Here is an 18,831-nt window from a genome sequence, read left to right on the forward strand (position 1 = left end):
CTTTCCTTGAGTTCGAGAAATCAATTAACTATTTCTTTCATTGTTAAGGAAAATGTACTCACTCACACACTCTCTCTCTCCCTCTCCCCCTCCCTCTCCCACCCCCTCTCTCCCTCTCCTTTTCCCTCTCCCTTTATATAATGGAGCAGCACCTACAAGGCATTGGTTTTGGGAGGGTTACATGAGCGCCCATGTGTGAAGCATGGAGTAATAGCGTGGCTGAACAGTAGCTAAAACCTGTTTACTCTCAGCAGCTGTGTCTTGAAAATGTCACACCTGGATTATACATGAAAACACAACAGCTAATCTGCTATATCCTTACACATTTTGGAGAGCTTATTTTCCTGCAGAAGCTGATTACTGCTTAAATGAAATTTTTTTGGTTGGTGACTCGGCTAACAGAGATGTTCATTTGACCCCTAATAATGAGCCCATCTTTGTAGTCTGCACAGATTTTCCACACTAGTCACATGATTTATGTGTGGGGTGAGATTTCCTCCTGTCCAGACTGCCTTGCAGAGAAGGTACCTGCAACCCTGTGAGTTTAGTTTTCTCAACTTAAATCTTTTAAAAAAGTTTTTTTTTTTTTTAAATCAAGATTTAACTTTATTCTTAGATCTCTATTCCCAAATCCCACAACTCCATCAATGGTGTATGAAAACAAAATTCAACCTGTGCGAGAATAATCCTCCGAAGCTGATAGCTCAGATCATTCTCTCATTTTCTTTTTATGGTGGTAAAACTGAAGCCCAGAAAGGTTGTTTGCTAATTTATTTAGTAATCATTTATTGAATGCTCAGCTCAAGCCAAGAATGATATTAGGCCTGGGACAAGGATAACAGCTACAGCTTCTTCCCTGGCTCTTAAGGGAGAAAGATAAGTCAACAAGGGATATCAATGCAGAATGCTAAATGCTGAGATCAGAGTGATGAGTGACTAGGGAAGCATCCAAGCCAGCCTTTAGGGTACAGTCTGGCTTCTTGGAAGAAGTCCCAGGTGCCGTAGCCAAGCCTATGGCTCTAAGGGAAGGGAGTCGAGGGAAGAGGAAGAAGTCACCTAAGGGACAGAGAGCGCTGTGGGCACCTGCCATACCATGAGGACCTTGGCCCTGCTAAGGCACTGAGATTTCGTGAAAACTTTCAAGCAATGAAGGGAAATGCTCAGATTTGTACTTTAACATCTCTTTCTGGTGGCAGCCTGTCGAGTGGTATGGGGCTTAGAGTGAGAAATCTATTATGGCAGTTTCAGGCAAGAGGTTCCAGCTTTAATGATCCTTGACAGAGCCATGTAGGATACAGGATGGCTTCCAGAGATACTGGGAGGTAATAACATTGCCAGGCTTCAGCTAAAGGGAACTTCCATTCCAGGGCTCTTTCTCGAGTCCAGAGCAGCGAGCTGCAATGAATAAACAGAGCCATTCAAGAGCTTACAAACAGTTCCTTTGGTGACAGCTGCCTTGCCTCCAACTTTGACTATTTCTCTTCGATGTTTTCAGTAAATGTGCTTTAGGTCACCTGTGGTCACTGGTATCACCCCTCCCATCTGTGGGAAATGAGCCCACATTTTCTAATTGAACTAAATAGGGTGTGACTGAAATTCATGGAAAATGGGCAATTCCATGTGGCATGAAGAGTCAGAGGCCTTTCCAAGCCGACTCTGTGTCCAATGTGAATTATCCCTGGATGTCTGCAGAGGGCTTGTCTTCCAAGTATCACAAAAGCCAAGAGCCTCACATCCTTATGAAACTAACTTTTAAAAACTACCAGTTCAATAGTTTTAGATTGACTTATGGGCATTAAAACTATTTTTTATTAAGAGGAAAAATCCCCAGCCAGACTGAGAAAGATCATATCAAGTTTCAGCCTGATTCACGTCAAAACCACCATGAAAATCAGGACATTTTCTTTGCACCATAGTGGGTTAGTCATGGAAATTCTGCCTTAATCTCAGCTACCATGGCCACAGTCACGAGAGTGTGCTCCGGGCCACTGAAAAGTTAGGTTGTAGTACTGAAGAGTTTCCCCCTTCACTGACAGAAAGCAGAAGTACGTTGCAGTTTGGGGTCTGAGTTTCCCTTTTTAGCGAGAGACCTCATATTCGGTGTGTCTTATTCTTTCTGGCAGTTCAGTTTTGTTGTTGTTTCCAAAAAGTGCTTTTTATGAGCCCAAACGAGAAAGTTAAAGATAGCTGAATAAGCATGAAGAAGAGTGCCTCCCCCTGCAGTAGTCCGGCCCTGAGTGACAGACAGATGAGGCAGTCTTCCTGGCCATCTGTGGTGGAGAGGCTGGCTAAGTGTGGCCAGGCTTCAGTGTGTGCGGGTCTTTTTAGTGCAGGTCTCAGCCAGTGAAACTAAATGGGCCAGCCAAGCTTTCTCTGTAGCCGTGGCACAGAACGCTGCCTTCCACCCTGAAGGTGCTGCCTCATGTCCCACTAGTGGCCACCTCTGTAAGCTGCACTCCTGGAATCAGATTATTCTTGGAATAGTTTGTTCATTCGTTGCCTTGTTCAGTTGTTTGCTTGTTCTTTCATTTACAGAATATTACGCACATTTTCCCCAGGAATGTACTAGACATTGAGAGCTCAAAGATGAGTTTTTGCCCTCTTGGGGCTCACAGTCTTAAGTGTGGGAGACAGACACCCACCTCTGAGTCGTTTTGGAAGTAAGCTTTATTACAGACCGCCATCTCACGTGTTGTCAAACCCTCAACTCTCAGAGGGACTTAATTATCTCAGTGGGTGAGTGGGGAGCGGAGACGGAGTCCTCCCTGGAGGCTGGCAGACATTTCCTGGGTGTGAACTTGTCTGTCCCTGCACACCAGTGGATATACCAAGTCATCTCAAGGGGGCCTGAGGTTGTCCCACCTGCTCTCCTTATTCCCCATAACCCTCTCCCATGCCACTCTGCATTCTGGGTCACTTCACGGGCCTCCTTCCCACTCTAGCTGCAGTGTTTCTGACCTGTCACCAATCGCCCAAGCGGTTGCAACTTTGATCAACTGCTCTGGCACCTCTGTGGCCCCAGGTCAGCACTGCCCAGCCCCGGCAGTGGAGGACGCTCCTGCTGATAAGCCTTACTCTGGACAGCTCGCCCAGCAGCCTCTGTACTCACTGGGCCCTAGAATTCCCTGTCACACACCCAGTGGCCCCTGCCTTAGTGCTCTCTCCTTTGCTTGGTCAAGTCCTTACTTATCCCTCCCACCCCTCAGCCTCAGCCTCTGCTAGAGCGGTGCCTCTCTACCTGGCTGCATGCTCATATTACCTGCGGAGATTAAAAACCTATCCATGCCCAGGCTGCACCCCGGATGAATTCAGTCAATCCCCGGGGTAGGATCGAGGTTTGAGTCTTTTTAATTGTCCAGGTAGTTCCACCGTGCAGCCAAGGTAGAGAACTAGAGTCACTTATACTTTAATTGTTTTGTAATCACCCTGTTCAGGTTTTGCCTCCAGAGCTTGCTTCCATTTCCTGGACAGAGCCATGATATAGGCGGTCTCTCTCAGGCCCTGGTAGTGCCCAGCCAAAGCCCTCAGCAGCGGCTTGTTTGCTGGAACCTTTAATGGCCTTCTCCTTCACCTCCTCCCCCGGCTGCCTGCTCAGCATCTGCTCCTCAATTTTGTGTCCTCTTTCCTTTCCTCCAGACTTTCTCTGCCCTCTTCATGTCTCCTGTCCTCCACAACCAGCCTCCCTCCCTCAGCAGACCTCTCTGCCCTGAGCCTTATTCCCTGCTCCTTACTGGGGACCTGCATGGAGAACCTGCTAAACCCTTATATGCAGAGTGCATGCAAGGATATTGGTGGACACTTTACTATAATAAAAAAAAAAATTGGAGGGGGGGATCATGTAAGAACAGTTGTCCAATGATAGGGGATTCAGTCAATAAATTATGAATTACAATGCAATGGAAGATTATACAGCAATCAAAATATTTATGAAGAATTCTTAGAATCGTGACATATTCTGTTAAGTGAAATAAGCAGAATGCAATGCTACATACAGTGTGAACTAGACTATTGATAGAAAAAGGTCTAGAGGGTAATATACTGAAACACTAATAATGGCTGTCCCCGTGTAGTAAGATTATAGTTGACTTTCTTTTGTTGTTACAATTTTATGTTTTTTTAAAAGTATATACCTTGAGCATATATTACTTTTATAATCAGAGAAAAAGTGATTTTAAAAAATGAATTGGGAGAATATTAATGTCAGATGACAGCTTTTGACATCAATCCAAGTGTGTAATGGGGAATCTCATTTTCAGACAACACGGGGTTAATAAAGGTGAGTCCTGGAGTGTGGTTAGGAGACAAACCTTTTAGGAAAATAAGATTCTCTTAAAGGGAAGGTGCCTGAGAGGATCAGGCCAGTGACCTGGCTCTGGAGAGGCCCACCAGGCAGTGGCAGTCTTGGCCCACCCCTGAGCCCTGCTGGATGTTTGCTGGCTCCTCCTTGGCCTCTGAGCACCACTGATATTTTTCTTTGTGCTGTCTCTGCAGATAGCCTTTGGTTATACTCGTTCGTCTTGCCCTGATGTATAAGTTCAGTGAGTAATTATTCACTTCACCAGGTGCTAGAATAAAGTCACTTCATATAATCCCAAGTGTAATGTGATGATATGTTCTGATCGGTGACTTGTGCGTGCTTTTGTATGTTCCACCAGAGGAAATGGTTTGCAGACAACACTTGCCTGTTCATTAATAGAATAAAGCCAGACCATTTATTATAACCATCAACAAAAGAGCTCTCTCTAAAATAAGAAGGGGGGGAAAAAACATAATTTTTATCTATTCTGTCCTGAGTCAGCATATTTGCTTTCAGCTGCAAATAAAGAATATCTGATTAAAGTTGACTAAAATAACAGAGGGTTAATAATTTCACATGGCAAGAAGTCTGGGCACTAGATTATTCCAGGGTCAGTGGGTGGCTCATTGGGGTTGTCAGTCACCCAAGGTCTTTCCATTTTTTTGCTCTGCCATCCTCAAGCTCTCTAAGAGCATTGGCTGTGCCTCTCCTCATGGTCATAAGATGGCTGCCACAGCTCCAAGCATCCTATTCATACACAAGCATATCCCAAGCAAGAAGGAAAAAAGGGGAGCAACACAAATGGCCTTCCCCTCACTTGTTTCTCCCTATCTCAAAAGGAAATCTCTTTCCTAGAGGCTCTCAGTAGACTTCCCTTTATTTCTCAGTGCCCCAAACTGAGCTTCATGGCCATCTCTAGACCAATCACAGGCAAAGAGGAGAAGGATTGACATCATTGACTTAGACCAAACATGGTTCAGTCTAGAGACTGGGCACATTGTCCTGAAACAAAACTGGGTTCTGTTAAAGGGAGAATGAGAAGCGGTTTAGGAAGGCAGTGCCTAGCATAGCATATGAAGCACAGTATACTTGTCAAGAAGAGATGGTGTTGCTCCTGTTACAAGCAATAATGGATCTCAGGGTCGGCCCCTTTCTGCCAGCTATTCCTTTATGCATCATATATATTTCCTCATTTGTAAATCCCCAGAGCCCTGTAGATCCAGGTAACCGCTTGGCTTAATTGTTTGTTGAAGAGGGTGACAAAGTAAAGGCAGAGACTTTCCTCCTGGGCACATGCCAGGTGCAGTAATGATCTGGCTGAATGATTCTACATTCATCTGAGACATCAGTAACAATGATGTACGCTCTCTGAGGGCAAGCTCATGTCTGATGTACTCACTGGTTTAACCTCAGTATCAAGCCGTGTGTGTTGCTCAATCATAATGGAGTGAATGAACGAGCAGACCTATTAGTGAAGAAGGTAATGTCTTCATTGAGTGATACCTCTGGAAGGAGAATGATGCCGGGCTCTGTGAGTTATCTGGAAAAGTAGAAGCTTACTCTCCATCCCCAAGGAGTTTATGGTCTAACATTAGGGTGAGAGCTGATGGCCAGAGTATCACGCTACAATCAGAGGAGGAGCCTACCCTCTTGTCTTTTGGAACCAATGACCAGCGTTCACATGTTAGCTTGTTAAACCAAGGGGGAAACCATTATTCATTCCGTTAGAGTCATGTTTATTGGATGACCAAAGGATGTAAACAGCCTTCGTAAATGATGAAGTGTAATCCTGCCAGCCATAAAGGATTATTATTAAGGAAAAGAGGTACTTGTGATATAAGAACCTTCCCTCACTCCTATTGTTGCTCTTAAAAATCTGTTTCACTTTTGTTTTAGACTTAGAAGGTTTTGACTCCGTGGTATCATCTACTGAGAAACTCAGTCACCCAACCACAAGCAGACCAAAAGCCACGGGGAGGCGACCTCCATCCCAGTCTCTCACATCCGTAAGTGTCTCCTCACTTCTCTACAGCTGAAATGCAGGAAACATTAGAGATTCTAGTTAAAGACTCTTCTGCAACTGGCTGATTTGAGGACAAATGGGAGAAGGAGGTCGTGAGAGATATACTGCTGACCAAAAATTGATTTGAGAGTCTTCTGGAATCAAGCAGCATTTCTATTTGTTTTTTGTGTGTCTGCCAGCGGGGTGGGCACTCCCTGTTCACACTTTCCTTCTCGCTCCTTCCAGAATGATTCTTGTTGGAACCTGAAACAAAATTAGTAAGGAAAAAAAGGTCACGTTTTATGGTAGGAAAGGAGAGTGAGGTTGGTTTGGTCTATAAACAAAGCAAAACTTTACTAAAGAAAGATCTGACATTGTACAGCACTCGACAGTGGAGAGCCTTTCTCTCCCAAAGCCCCATTTTTAGCACCCCTTCACAGAATCCCATGCAGACCTTTAGGAGATTATTAAAAAACATATGAGACACCTGGTCATGTAGGAGAGACTGGTCAGAACACTCCAGATAACCCACAGAACTTTTATTGTGTGGGTCATTCTGAATGACTTCTTTTCTCATTGGAAACCTGTAGCACATTATTGTACCAAATTTAAACAATGAAATGCATAAAGATACTTGTAATCCTGTTCACCAGAGCTAATAACTGTTAATCTCTTGCTATATCCTTATATTTTATTTAAAATTCTATTTGTATATATAAAATTGTTTCTTAAAAAATGGGATCACATAGTATGCATTGTTTGGAATGTGCTTTCCCCCGTCATATGGTGTACCTTTCTTCCCCGATCATTGCACATTCTTCCATGATATCACATTTAATGGCTGCCTAGTGTTCTAACCTGTGAATATATGAGAGTTTATCTAGCCAGTACATTATTATTGGACATTTATATTGTTTCCGATTCTTCATTATAAACACTGAAGTGAATGTCATTGTAGAAAAATCTTGATACTTCTGCAAGCAGTGTCAATCTATATTAATATCGACATCGATATTGATATATATCTATCGCAGATTGCCTCATCCTTGCAGGTCTAAGGCCTTATGACCTTCACCCACGTACACCAAGAAATTAACCTTTTGCAGGTTTTCCAGGACACTTTCTACTTTTACCCCATCACTGATCGCATCTAAGGAGTCATCATTTAGAAGAAAAAGAATGCCACTTTTCTTGAACCTCTTCTCTTATATCTTCAGAGCCTGGAAGTGTGGTTTGAGTCATCCTGTTTTTCCTCTTGTATGAAACAAATCTAACTATGTATTGATACCTTTTCAAGAGACTTGGAAAAGTGCCCTACGTTTTCACTTTTATATAGAGTACCACTTTCTTTCCTCTTTTTCTCACCTCTTTACACTCTCTCCAACATGCCTCATGAACACACAACCTACTTAATTGCTTCTTAGCTCTGTGTTTAAATTTTCAGTCCTACCTTTCAAACGTTTTCTCTATAAATCCTTCATCATTTTTGTTTTCCCTCCAAATTCTGCCCATCTTTTCAAGATCTTGACGGCCTTGAGGCATCTAGAATTAAATACAGAGAAATGCAAGTTATCATATCCCACCCCACCCGTGGTCCATACATCCAATGTCTGGGAGTTTGTTTATATTTTGGGGTCCAGGTAAAGGCTTCTGATCTTAGATTTTTAGACTACAGATTTGTTCATTTATTCATTCAAAAAATATTTATAGGCATCTGTCTTCTATGGACTCATCTCTGTGCCACATACCAAGGCTTCAACTGGGAATGAGATGTACATGGTCCCTGTCTGAAGGAAGCTTATTACACAGTAACTCAACGTTTGGCATTTTATACGGAACAATTTTATTTGCAGACTTAAAACAACAGGATACATTTGTGCTTTAAAAAAGTGGAATTATTGTACCCCCTTCCATTCATTGCCATCCATCGCCATATGGATATGTACATTGAATTCATATTTACTCTTCTTCCAGTTAGCACGTTTCATAGCAAAATGGGATTAGTGGACATGGACATATTCCTAAAAGACCATTGGAGGGAATGACTGAGGAAATGCACCAGTTATGACTCCCCAGCCTTGGGCCTCTCACTCTAGTTTGAGCTGTCTGTTTATAGAATTCAAAGAGCAAGCTTAGATTGGCAGGTCATCAACCATAGGTTATGCAGAAGGAAACTGGCTTTTTGAATAAAATCTCATAATGAAAGGATACAAGCATTGCAAGGTGGTTAAGCAGTTAAGTTTAGATTCATGAAAAAGCTCGGTTGGTGGGTGTTAGTCTAGATAATTGGATTTTCAGATTAAATAAAGATTAACAGACAAGACCTTTTTATTTTAAAGCTTTGCTTAAAAATTCCCTAAATATATTAGATTTCTCTCTTAGAATAAACAGAAGAAAACAAAAACAGAATTTGTAGGCGTGATTTTCTATAATGGCACCAAGTGAGGATTCTGTATAAGACTGGTTTCTCACCATAGGGGAAGATGGCATAGAGGTGATGCTGAATAGGAGGTCACCTGAAAGTATCTCAGAAGAGTCCTCGTTTAAAAAGATTCCTTGCCACAGAAATGCTTGTTTTCATTTGCTCTGTCCTAAAATAGGGAAATTCTAGCACAGTAATCATTTATGACTCAGTGAATTCCAGTGAATTGGTTCACATTCATCCAGCTTTTTTTAACATAGAGTCAAAAGGAAAATTTATTAGAGAAGGGGTAACACTCCATAGACAGCATGGTCTCCTCTCAGAAGCATCTCCACAGAGAGGTAGAAAGGGTAGGAGTATTATCTCCATATTTTACCAAAAGATGCTGCCATTCTGTAAATGTACCTTTGCAAAGATAGAATCCAAAATGGATGTTGATCGTCTGTGGCAAGGAGGGCAGAGATTTAGCAACAGGTACCAAATTAGGTGTAAGCTTGCTGTGCTGGCAGGAAGGCTTTGGTCTGGGGCTATGGAAACACTGGTCACTGGCCCACAGGCCTGGCAATCCCTTGCCCCTGGAAACAATTTCCTCTTAGACAGGTCTTTTTAGGCACTTCTCTATGCAGTAGATATAGTGGTCCTGGAAAAGGATCAGGAGGGAATGGAGGAAAGTCAAGTTAGAGGCAGCCTCCTCTCAACCTGTGTGTCCTTCCCCCACTGGACTTATCAGCCCTGTGAAAGGAGGGGCTGTGTCTGACATGCCACCATTAAGATCAGTACCAATCTCAGTGCTTGGAACATGGCAGCAAATATTGACAGAAAGGAAGAGGCTCCGAGGGATGGAAGGGGCAGGAAAAGATGGATGACAGATGAAATGACTATTGTGCATCAGTGGAAAGATCCCATAGAAAGATCCCTGGTGTAGGAAATCTTGCTTTTTAGTCCCAGTTCTGCTACTATTGCTAGTACACAGACTATAGCAGACTTTCTGCCTCACAGGGTTATAATCAGGAGACAGACGAAATAGAAGTGTCGAGCGCTTTGAAAAGCATACAACATTATGTTAACAAAAGCTATGTTGGCTAAGGTGTAATTCTGACAAGAGCATTTTCTTTTGGCTTTATCCAGTCTTCCCTTTCAAGCCCTGATATTTTTGACTCCCCAAGTCCCGAAGACGATAAAGAGGAACACGTTTTGCTTTCCCACAGAGGAGTGGACCTGTCAAAGAAAACTTCGAAGACTGTTACCATATCCCAAGTGAGTGACCAGCCATGGTGAGGGTGTCCCAACAGCACGTGATCCCTGCCTCTTAATGTGTGCTCTGACAATAAGTTATAAACCAAACAAGGATAAACAGATGTCTTAGTCAGTTCAAGCTGCTATGGCAAAGTGCCATAGATTGGGTGGCATATTAACAGAAATTTATTTCTCACATATCTGGAAGACTGGAAGTCTGAGATCAGGGTGTCAGCATGATCAGATTCTAGTGAGGGCTCTCTTCTGGGTTGCAGACTGTCAGCTTCTCATTGTATCCTCCATGGGGGAAAGAGGGTGAGAGAGCTTCTAGGATCCCTCTTATAAGGGCACTAATCCCATTCACGAGGTCTCCACCCTCGTGACCTGATCACCTCCCAAAGGCCTCACTTCCAAATATCATCACAGTGGGGGTTAGGATTTTCACATATGAAATTTGGGGGGACACAAACATTTAGTCCATTGCAACAGACAACGCAATTTTTTGTCATTCTTTAGTGACAGTAATTGCTTTAGTCATCAAAATCCCAGAGGCATGTTATAAAGTCTCCAAAATTGGGAAAAATCACTTGAGAAACAAGTTCAGTTAATGATTTCTCATATGTTCTCTTGTGGTTTGACCTCCTCTTCATAACATCAACCACACATACACAAATGCCCTCACGCACCACCACCACCACCATCACCATGACAACAACAAAGACAACTTTAAAAGCTCGAAGGTTTCTATGAAGAATACATTAAATATATTAAATGCTGTGCCCTCAGCCTACAGATCTTGACCTTTATGTTTGGAACTGGTGGTGTCACAAATTATGGCTGGTAGCTCATGAATTTAAATAACTCATGGGGGTCTCTTAAAAGGTGATTTGGATTCATTTATTAGGATAAATTTATAGTCTAAAAACATTTTAATTTCATTGCACGCCCAGGGGATGGTATAGCTATTTTAAGTTATTGGCTTATGAGAAACAACGAAGGCATTGTTTAGCAACTGCATTGGTTTCTGAAGGATACCTTGTACAAGTTTTGTTCTTCCTATGAATGTGAACCAAAATTTTAAAATTTGTGCTGAGAGCTCAGTCAATTAGAATTATTTTCTATAAACACTTGTTACTGCTTTCTTTCTAAAAGTAGAAAACTGCAGTCATTTTTAAAGGTACTTGAAGCAGGAGTTAACACAAATCAAAGATTATGTGGGATTTTCCTTCTCAGAGATTTAAATTTTTACATGTATAGATTTTCTTGAAAATCTGATACAGTAAGCAAAAATCTCCCATAAAACAGATCAATTGTAAAAATTCTCAAAACTGAAGCATTCTTCCTTTTTATAAAAGGATTCCACTTACAGTAATTGGATATAGACTTATTTTTTCTGGTGACCACAGGCATACCTATAGTTGCATTGTCTATAAAATTCCTTGGGTGTTTCTACAGTGACATCTACTGGTAGGCAGTGGCTCTTCATGTTTCTAATTTGCACAGTTCTATCCCATCAGCCTCGTACACTTCCCCGCAGTTGTCATGTCATGTTGTTTATTGCCTCTAGAAAATCCACTTGAACTAAGGTGAAGGTATATGGTGGCCTATATTCTGTGAGCACTTAAAAAAGTACTTTTTAGCCGCAATGGGCCTAGAGAGCAGGTCATGTAGGAAACTCTAAAAGAAGCATTGATTCAGGAAGTGCCTGGAAGTCAGTGTGAGGACATTGATAGGTTGGAGGATTCAAGATGGGAAGTGGGGAAAAGTATGAACCTAGAAAAAAAAATAGGAAAAATAGGGAAAAAAATGAAGACAGTAAGGACAGAAGAGTGTGAATTTTCAGACTCGAGTAGCCATTTGTGACATGACACCAGACTTGAGGGTCCAGCTGATGGGGAAGAAGATTGAATTCCAGTTCTGCCAGTTACTAGGCTGTGAGACTTAGGGAATTTTGCAAACACATCACTATGCCTTCATTTTCTGCTTGGTCAAACGTGTGTGTGCCAACCAATACTCATTACAATTGTCTAGCTGACATCCGGCATGTGACCAGTGCTCCATAAATGTCAGTTCCTCTTCTCTCTTACTAGAACTCCTACGAACAATAAGCATGGGATGGCAGATCGCCATCTTTGGCAGCAGTAAGCGCTTTTCCTCAATGGTGACTTGGCAGAGAAAAGACGAGCAGAGAGGCTGGGAATGATGGCCCATCTGCTTCTGGCTCACTCTCCCCAGTCGCTCCCTCTAGCACAGCCTGACTCCAGACTCTACCTCCTCACTGTGTCAGCCAAACCCCTTCTTGGCTCCTGCCCTGGGCACCTGCTACTGGAGGGCATCCTGGCTGTATGGCCCAGCTTCTCCACCAGCCTCGACTTCCGCCTGTCACTCACCCCCTTACCTCCCAACGTCCTGCCCTCCCCGCTGCTTACAGCACACTTTCCCCTGATACCAGCTCCTCCCCTAGGCCTGCCACATGCCCCTTTTCCCTCCTACCCATGACTAGCCCACTCCCCGCGCCCTCCTGTCCTTCTCAGCATACTTCTCCATCAGGCCTCCTCTGCCTGTCTCCTCTGCCTCCAGCCTGGCCCTCCTCTGGCTCTTTCTCTCAGCATAGCATCCAGCTCAGGGTCTCCCACATCTTTGAGAATAAACAAAATCCTTCCTTGATCCTGTCTCCTCCTAAGGCTTCTCAATGAACACTGTCTTTCTCCCATCTTCCTTCTTCAGCCAAATTTCTGGAAAGCGAGTTCTAAACTTGCAAGCCACACCCCTCACCTCCTGGTCAAACACTACCTGCCTTGATCTAGTTTTAGTCTCCCTTGCTCCACCAAATGGGCTCCTCCGGTTTTCCTCTCAGTACCCTTGATCCACTTATCCAACCATTTTTCCTTCTAGAAACTCCCCCGGGGGACTTCCATAACCCAAGCTCCTCTTCTAGTCTGGCTTTGTCCCCTCTCACCACTCTGTCCCAGTCCTCAAGGGCTCGACCTTCTCTTCCTACCTCTTCAATTTGGGAAGTTCCCAACTTCCATCATTGAGCGCCCTCCCTTCTGGTTCTGTGTTATGGTTTCCTCTTTCTCTGGTGATTTCTCTGGCCCGACTCACTCCTTCAGTTGTTGGCTCCGCCCACTAGACATGTCCCCTTGGCTAACCCTCACGCTCGTAAAATTCACTTTCCAAAATGAAAATCATTATCTGGGCCTTCAACCTGTTCTTCCTCCCATGAAAGGTACAACTTCAATGCATAGGCCCTCCATCCCCACCCATGGCCCCTGGTCTATACTTCTTCCTCACACCCTGGAGTCTGTCCAGGAGTTCCTCCTCCTGGCCATGGGATGTCTGCTCCCTGAGGGCAAGAACCACATCTCTTGGATGAGCCTGCCATCGCCACATCTCTCCAAGCTATCTTCTCTCTGTCCTCTTGCTTACTGCCTCAGTCAAGCCCTCACCATTTCTAGCTTTTATGATATGAGAGTCTCCCGGCAATTCTCTGGGCCTCCATACCTGGCCACCTTTAGCCCCTTCTGTAGCCACAGTGATCGTTAGCTTAGCCCATCATCTTTTTAACCCTTCCCACAAGCCTTCTCCATCTTCCTAGCCTTAGCTCTCCCATCCTACCCCTCTCTGTCCCCTCTGACACTCTAGCCCTGTGAATGACCGCTTCCCATAAATACATTCCATTCTCTGTTTCCTCCTCCTAGACCTTTTCCTCCAACCACCCTTCCTCTCTTCTGGCTGCCTCCTAGTCCTCCTCCTCCAGGATGGGGCTGTCAGCTCCTCCCTGATGCTTTCCCTCCAGGATGGTCGGTCCCTTTTATGTACTTCTGCAGCTCTCTGTGCTCCCTTGCCTCTGTGTAATCTTCCCCCTCTTCTACAGGGTATTGGTTGGTCTGTCAGACTACACTTCACTAAGTTCTGAGTTCTTTGAGGACCAAGAAAACGTTTTGCCCACTCAGAGTTTTCAGAGCCCAGCAAGTAGGTGGGTCTCTGGATGTGTACATTAAACAGCTAGGAACTACCTGGCCAGAAAGGTGGTCAGATTTAAAATATACAGTGGGAGGCACTTCAAGGGCAGATGTCTACACCAAGTAAGCCCTGGGAGCGTGTGAATGAAGGAATGAGTGAGGAAGATGGGGGCAATGATGTAAATGAGGGAATTACTAAACATGAAGCCCTGGTCTTAGGCCTCTCTGCCCTCCCTCAACACAGGTATCTGACAACAAAGCACCCCTGCCGCCCAAACCAGGGACCATGGCTGCTGCTGGTGGTGGCGGGCCAGCCTCTCTGTCCTTGGCAGCGCCTTCCCCTATGTCATCCTCTTTGGGAATAGCTGGACACAGAACCAACCCCCCATCTCTGTTCAGCATGGAAGGAAAACCAAAGATGGAGCCTGTGTCCAGCAGCCAGGCGGCCGTAGAGGAGCTAAGGACACAGGTTCGCGAGCTGAGGAACATCATCGAGACCATGAAGGACCAGCAGAAGTGAGTGTCTGGGGCCCCTTCTTCAACCACCTCCTGGGTTGTTCTCCTCTGGGCCAAGGCCAAGTCTGCAAGCCTAGGTCTCAGCCTGTCCCGGAGTGTGCGCCGACCTCTCCGGGGATGGCGGCAGCAGTGGTGGGTGTGTGTGTGAACCCAAGAGGCTTCATATAGCTCAGCTCCATGTGTAACTGGACCTTCTACATGCAGGAAGGGCACAGGGTGGCTGAGCCATGGGCAGGTAGGAGTCAGTTAAAGCAGCAATTCCAACCTTTTTGGCACCAGGGACCGGTGCTCCTATGAGAATCTAATGCCTGATGACCTGAGGTGGAGCTGAGGCGGTGATGCTAGCATGGGGGAGCAGCTGCAAATACAGATGCTTTGCTCACTGGCCTGCCTCTCACCTCCTGCTGTGCAGCCTGGTTCCTAACAGGCCATGGACTGGTACTGGTTTGCTACCCCTGAGTTAAAGGACTGATGTGCTCAGCACGCTGCTAAAAAGAAAGATCTATAAATCCCCATAAAATACAGTATGTACATGTGCCACTTTTTTTTTCTTTTTATGACTACAGCACCTAGTCTTCCTAGGTGGTCTCCCATTTAAGTACTAACCAGGCCCAACCCTGCTTAGCTTCCAAGATCATACATCGGGCTTGTTCAGGGTGGCATGGCCGTAGACCATGGACTGTGGCTCCACAGGGGTGTGAACCCAGGACCTTCAGTGTGTAAAGCAGACATGCTAATCGCTACACTATGGAACCATGTCCCATGCGCTACTTCTTAATAAGCCCAACGGCCAACTTTTCCTCTGGCATCAGAAAAACTGCAATTTCTTCAGTTAGCTGCCCAATGTAGTAATTGGCTTGCATCTAGGGGCTGTAATATATGAAAAGATGTAAGGAATCTTTAAACCCAAGACTTTACATTCAGCTAGATGTCCACCCCATGAGACTCAGGGGGCTCTCTGCATGCATGCCTACACACATGTGTTTCCGCATCTCTCATCTTCAAGGAGCACTTAGATGAGGAGAAAGACTCGTAAGCAAAAATAAATATCACATGTAAATACTACCCAGCATGCCATATGCATTGACAAAAATGGTAAGAGGATTAGAAGTCAGGAGGTACTTTTCTGAGTAAACTGAGGCTCAGAGTTTAGGAATCAGCTCTTTCTTAGAAGAATGGGGGCGGGGGGAGAGGCATCTCAAGGAAGTATTTCCTGAGTAAGATTTTGAAAGATGATCTAGGATTGCCAAGAGCAGAGCACTCCAGCAAAGGGAACAGCATGGGCAGGTTCATGGGCACACAGAGCAACCTAGTGGGCAAGCAGGTCAGCGCATCCCTGGTACCTGGCCGCCTGGGGTGGGGGCAGGTGGTGGGGCCGAAGACCTACAGTCATCCCCTCAGAAAGATGCCCTAGGACCTGCCTCCCCAGGGGCGCACAGGGTTGGAGGACCCTGAAGTGTTTTGCGGCCAGATACTTTTGGGAATAATTGGGTTAAACAAAGTTAGTTTCTACTCTGACAGAGTGCTCAGAGCTTTTGTTATACATTTGATAGATGAATAGGATAGTATACGTAGTGTTTCCCAAACTTAATCACAGAGCCATTTTTTTTCCTAGAGCATTCTAGGACGAGGATTCCGTGGAACTCACTTTGAGCATTGTAGCTCTATTCAGGTTGTGTTCCACTCAGACTGGGAAGTGTCATGAATGTGAAGCCCCTTGGACTTACACTCTATGTGCAAGGGGCCCATCAGATAAATATGCAAACAGGCAGGATGGAACTAGAGAGGATCATCCGGGGCTAGGCAGCCTCTCACTTGTTGCCTCTCACTCCTTAAAGTCCCCAGCTCCTATCTGGCTCTGCACATTATGGGTTTGGGTCCCCACAGGCCCCGTCTGTGTCCAGGTGACATTAGTCCCCTTCCTAGACAGTGACCCCACACCCCAGTACATCCTAGAGCACTGGTTCTTAGCCTTCTGAACAGGACTATCATTGAGTCAGACCGGCCTGGATTCAAGGCTTCAATCCTTGAGGCCCTCTGAGAGGTACCTCAGACCTTCCTGCATGTCTGAAATCACCTGCATCTGCGTGCGGGATCGCCAGTGCTTTGGGGCTGCATTTTCCTCTCTCCACTGTGAAGCCTGGGAATAGTTGGCCAGAATTGTTCTCTCCCAGCCACCATCTTCTTGAATCAGCACATCCCAGTTGCCCCAGTCCAAGGCCTGCCTTTTGCAGCCTTTCTCAGCCTGGCCTTCATGCCCAGGGGCAGTGGGTCCCCACCAGTCTCCTACCTTAGCTCTTAGTGTCACTTTTTTCTTCAAGTCTGTGCCAACTCTCTTCATCCCCAAATGTGCTGGTTCTCACCTCTCCGCTTCTGCCCTAGCTGTCCTCCGTCAATTCCCCCATCTTCCTTCCACCTCGTGGACTTGTGTCCTTTTTTACTAGTTCAAGATTTACTGACTTTTCTTTGTACCGCCTTCCCCAACTAACTCCCCAACCTGGACCACTAGAGGCTTTGCCCGCTCTAGTCTTCCTGGAGTAATGCTGTTCGCTTATGACCTACCTCACCTTCTGCTTCTTTCCTAAGCCCTAAGTAGTGCCCACTGAGATAGTGGTGTATAGCGTGTGCTTGAATAAATACAGACATACCTCATTTTATTGTGCTTCACAGCTATTGCTTATTTTACAAATTGAAGGCAAGCCCTCCCCCAGCAAAAAGATTAAGACTCGTTTTATTGTGATATTCACATTATTACAGTGGTCTGGAAGCAAACCCACAATACCTCTGAGGTATGCCTTTAAAGTAACAGATCACACTGGTTAATGTCAGGGAACCCAACATGTTGACAACAGTGTTGGGACACTGGCTTGAGTCTAGAGACCATCACTGGTGCTCATCTAAAGTGAGCAAATGCAATATAACTTCTACCTTATTTGTTATGCTGTTTCTGCAGTCCTTGTTTTTGGCTTTCCAATCTAGTTTGTTACAAAGTGTACACATAAAATGGAGTGTTTGATACCCTAAAATGGAATAGATTTTTCAGACCAGAGTTGGGATGATTGCAGTGTCTGTCCTAAATATAGAACCCTGAGTTTGCAAGATGATTAGTTTTGTTTTACTTCATTACTTAAGGTTGGAAAGAAAGTCAGACCATGTGTCCTAACTCATGTATGCTTTTTCCCTGACATGATTGCCATATCATTAGTTCAGTTGTTTTACTTCTAAGTTTTCAGATATTATTATTTGTAAGATTTTAAGAATCCATGAAAACATACTACTAACCTTTTATTAATTTAAATCTCTGGGAAAATAAAGGAAATATACATGGAATGGTAAAAATACGTACAATGAAAATTATCATGTAAGTACATTTAAAAACCAGTCATTCTATAATAAAGAATAGTCAAGATTGTAGAGAGGCAAGATGACAGAATTTGATCCTGGATACCTGGAGTATAGTCATTGAGCAAGTCAGGCCACCTCTTTAGGCCTCAGTTTCCCTATCTTCTCCTTTTAGGAGATTCTTGGACTGAGGGATCTCGAAGGTCATTTCAGACTTCCTATTTGATGACTACATATTTTGAGAGGCCAGAGCCTTTCTGTCTCCGACAAATTTTAAGCAATTTGCAAAGAATAAACTCATGGACCTTTAAGCAATAATGCAAAGAAAACATAATGTCCTGTCCACATTTCTCTTTTCTCATGCCTCTTTTTTTTAAATTAATTAATTAATTTTTTTATGGTGGCATTGGTTAACGAAATCCAATAAGTTTCAACTGTACACTTTAACGGTAAGGTATATATATGTTTACACTGTGTATTCACCCCCCATAGTTAGATTTCTTTCTGTTCCTACATATTTGATCCCCTTTACCCCATCTACCTCCCTCACTCCATACCCTCTGGTAACCACTAGTCTGTAGTCCATGTCCATGAGTCTCTGTTTGTTTATCCTGTTCATTTGTTGTTTTTAGGTTTATATCCCACATATAAGTGTTTATCATGTGATTTTCAACTTTTTCTGTCTGGCGTATTTCGCTTAGCATGATTATCTCGAGGTCCATCCACGTTGTCGCAAATGGCAGCATTTCATCTCCTCTTATGGCTGAGTAATATTCCATTGTATATATGTACCACTGCTTCTTTAGGCAATCATCTGTCATAGGACATTTAGGTTGCTTCCATATCCTGGCCACTGTGAATAATGCTGCTATGAACATTGGTGTGCAAATATCTTTTTGGATATGAGTTTTCCAGTTTTTGGAGTAAATATCCAGTAGAGGGATTGCTGGATCATATGGAAGATCAATTTTTAGTTGTTTGAGGAACCTTTATACTGTTTTCCATAGTGGCTGTACCAATTTGCAGTCTCACCAGCAGGGTATGAGGGTTT

At 44.2% G+C, this 18,831-nt stretch overlaps 1 protein-coding gene and 1 pseudogene across 4 annotated transcripts in view; one reads left to right on the forward strand and one right to left on the reverse strand.

The window, feature by feature from the left end:
• Window positions 1–18,831, forward strand: part of SH3KBP1 (SH3 domain containing kinase binding protein 1) — a 265,298-nt gene that overhangs the window by 241,730 nt on the left and 4,737 nt on the right. For 3 of the 4 annotated variants that reach the window (XM_006911625.3, XM_015589173.2, XM_015589172.2), the window contains 3 exons: window positions 6,194–6,303; window positions 9,850–9,978; window positions 14,167–14,438. In XM_006911625.3, the coding sequence (XP_006911687.1) occupies window positions 6,194–6,303; window positions 9,850–9,978; window positions 14,167–14,438 (511 nt within the window). The remainder of the gene's footprint in view (window positions 1–6,193; window positions 6,304–9,849; window positions 9,979–14,166; window positions 14,439–18,831) is intronic. The other variant, XM_025046625.1, reaches the window with a different exon arrangement.
• On the reverse strand, window positions 14,996–15,111 carry LOC112479536 (annotated as a pseudogene).

This window comes from Pteropus alecto, unplaced genomic scaffold, assembly GCF_000325575.1.
Source record: "Pteropus alecto unplaced genomic scaffold, ASM32557v1 scaffold23, whole genome shotgun sequence".
NCBI lineage: Eukaryota > Metazoa > Chordata > Mammalia > Chiroptera > Pteropodidae > Pteropus > Pteropus alecto.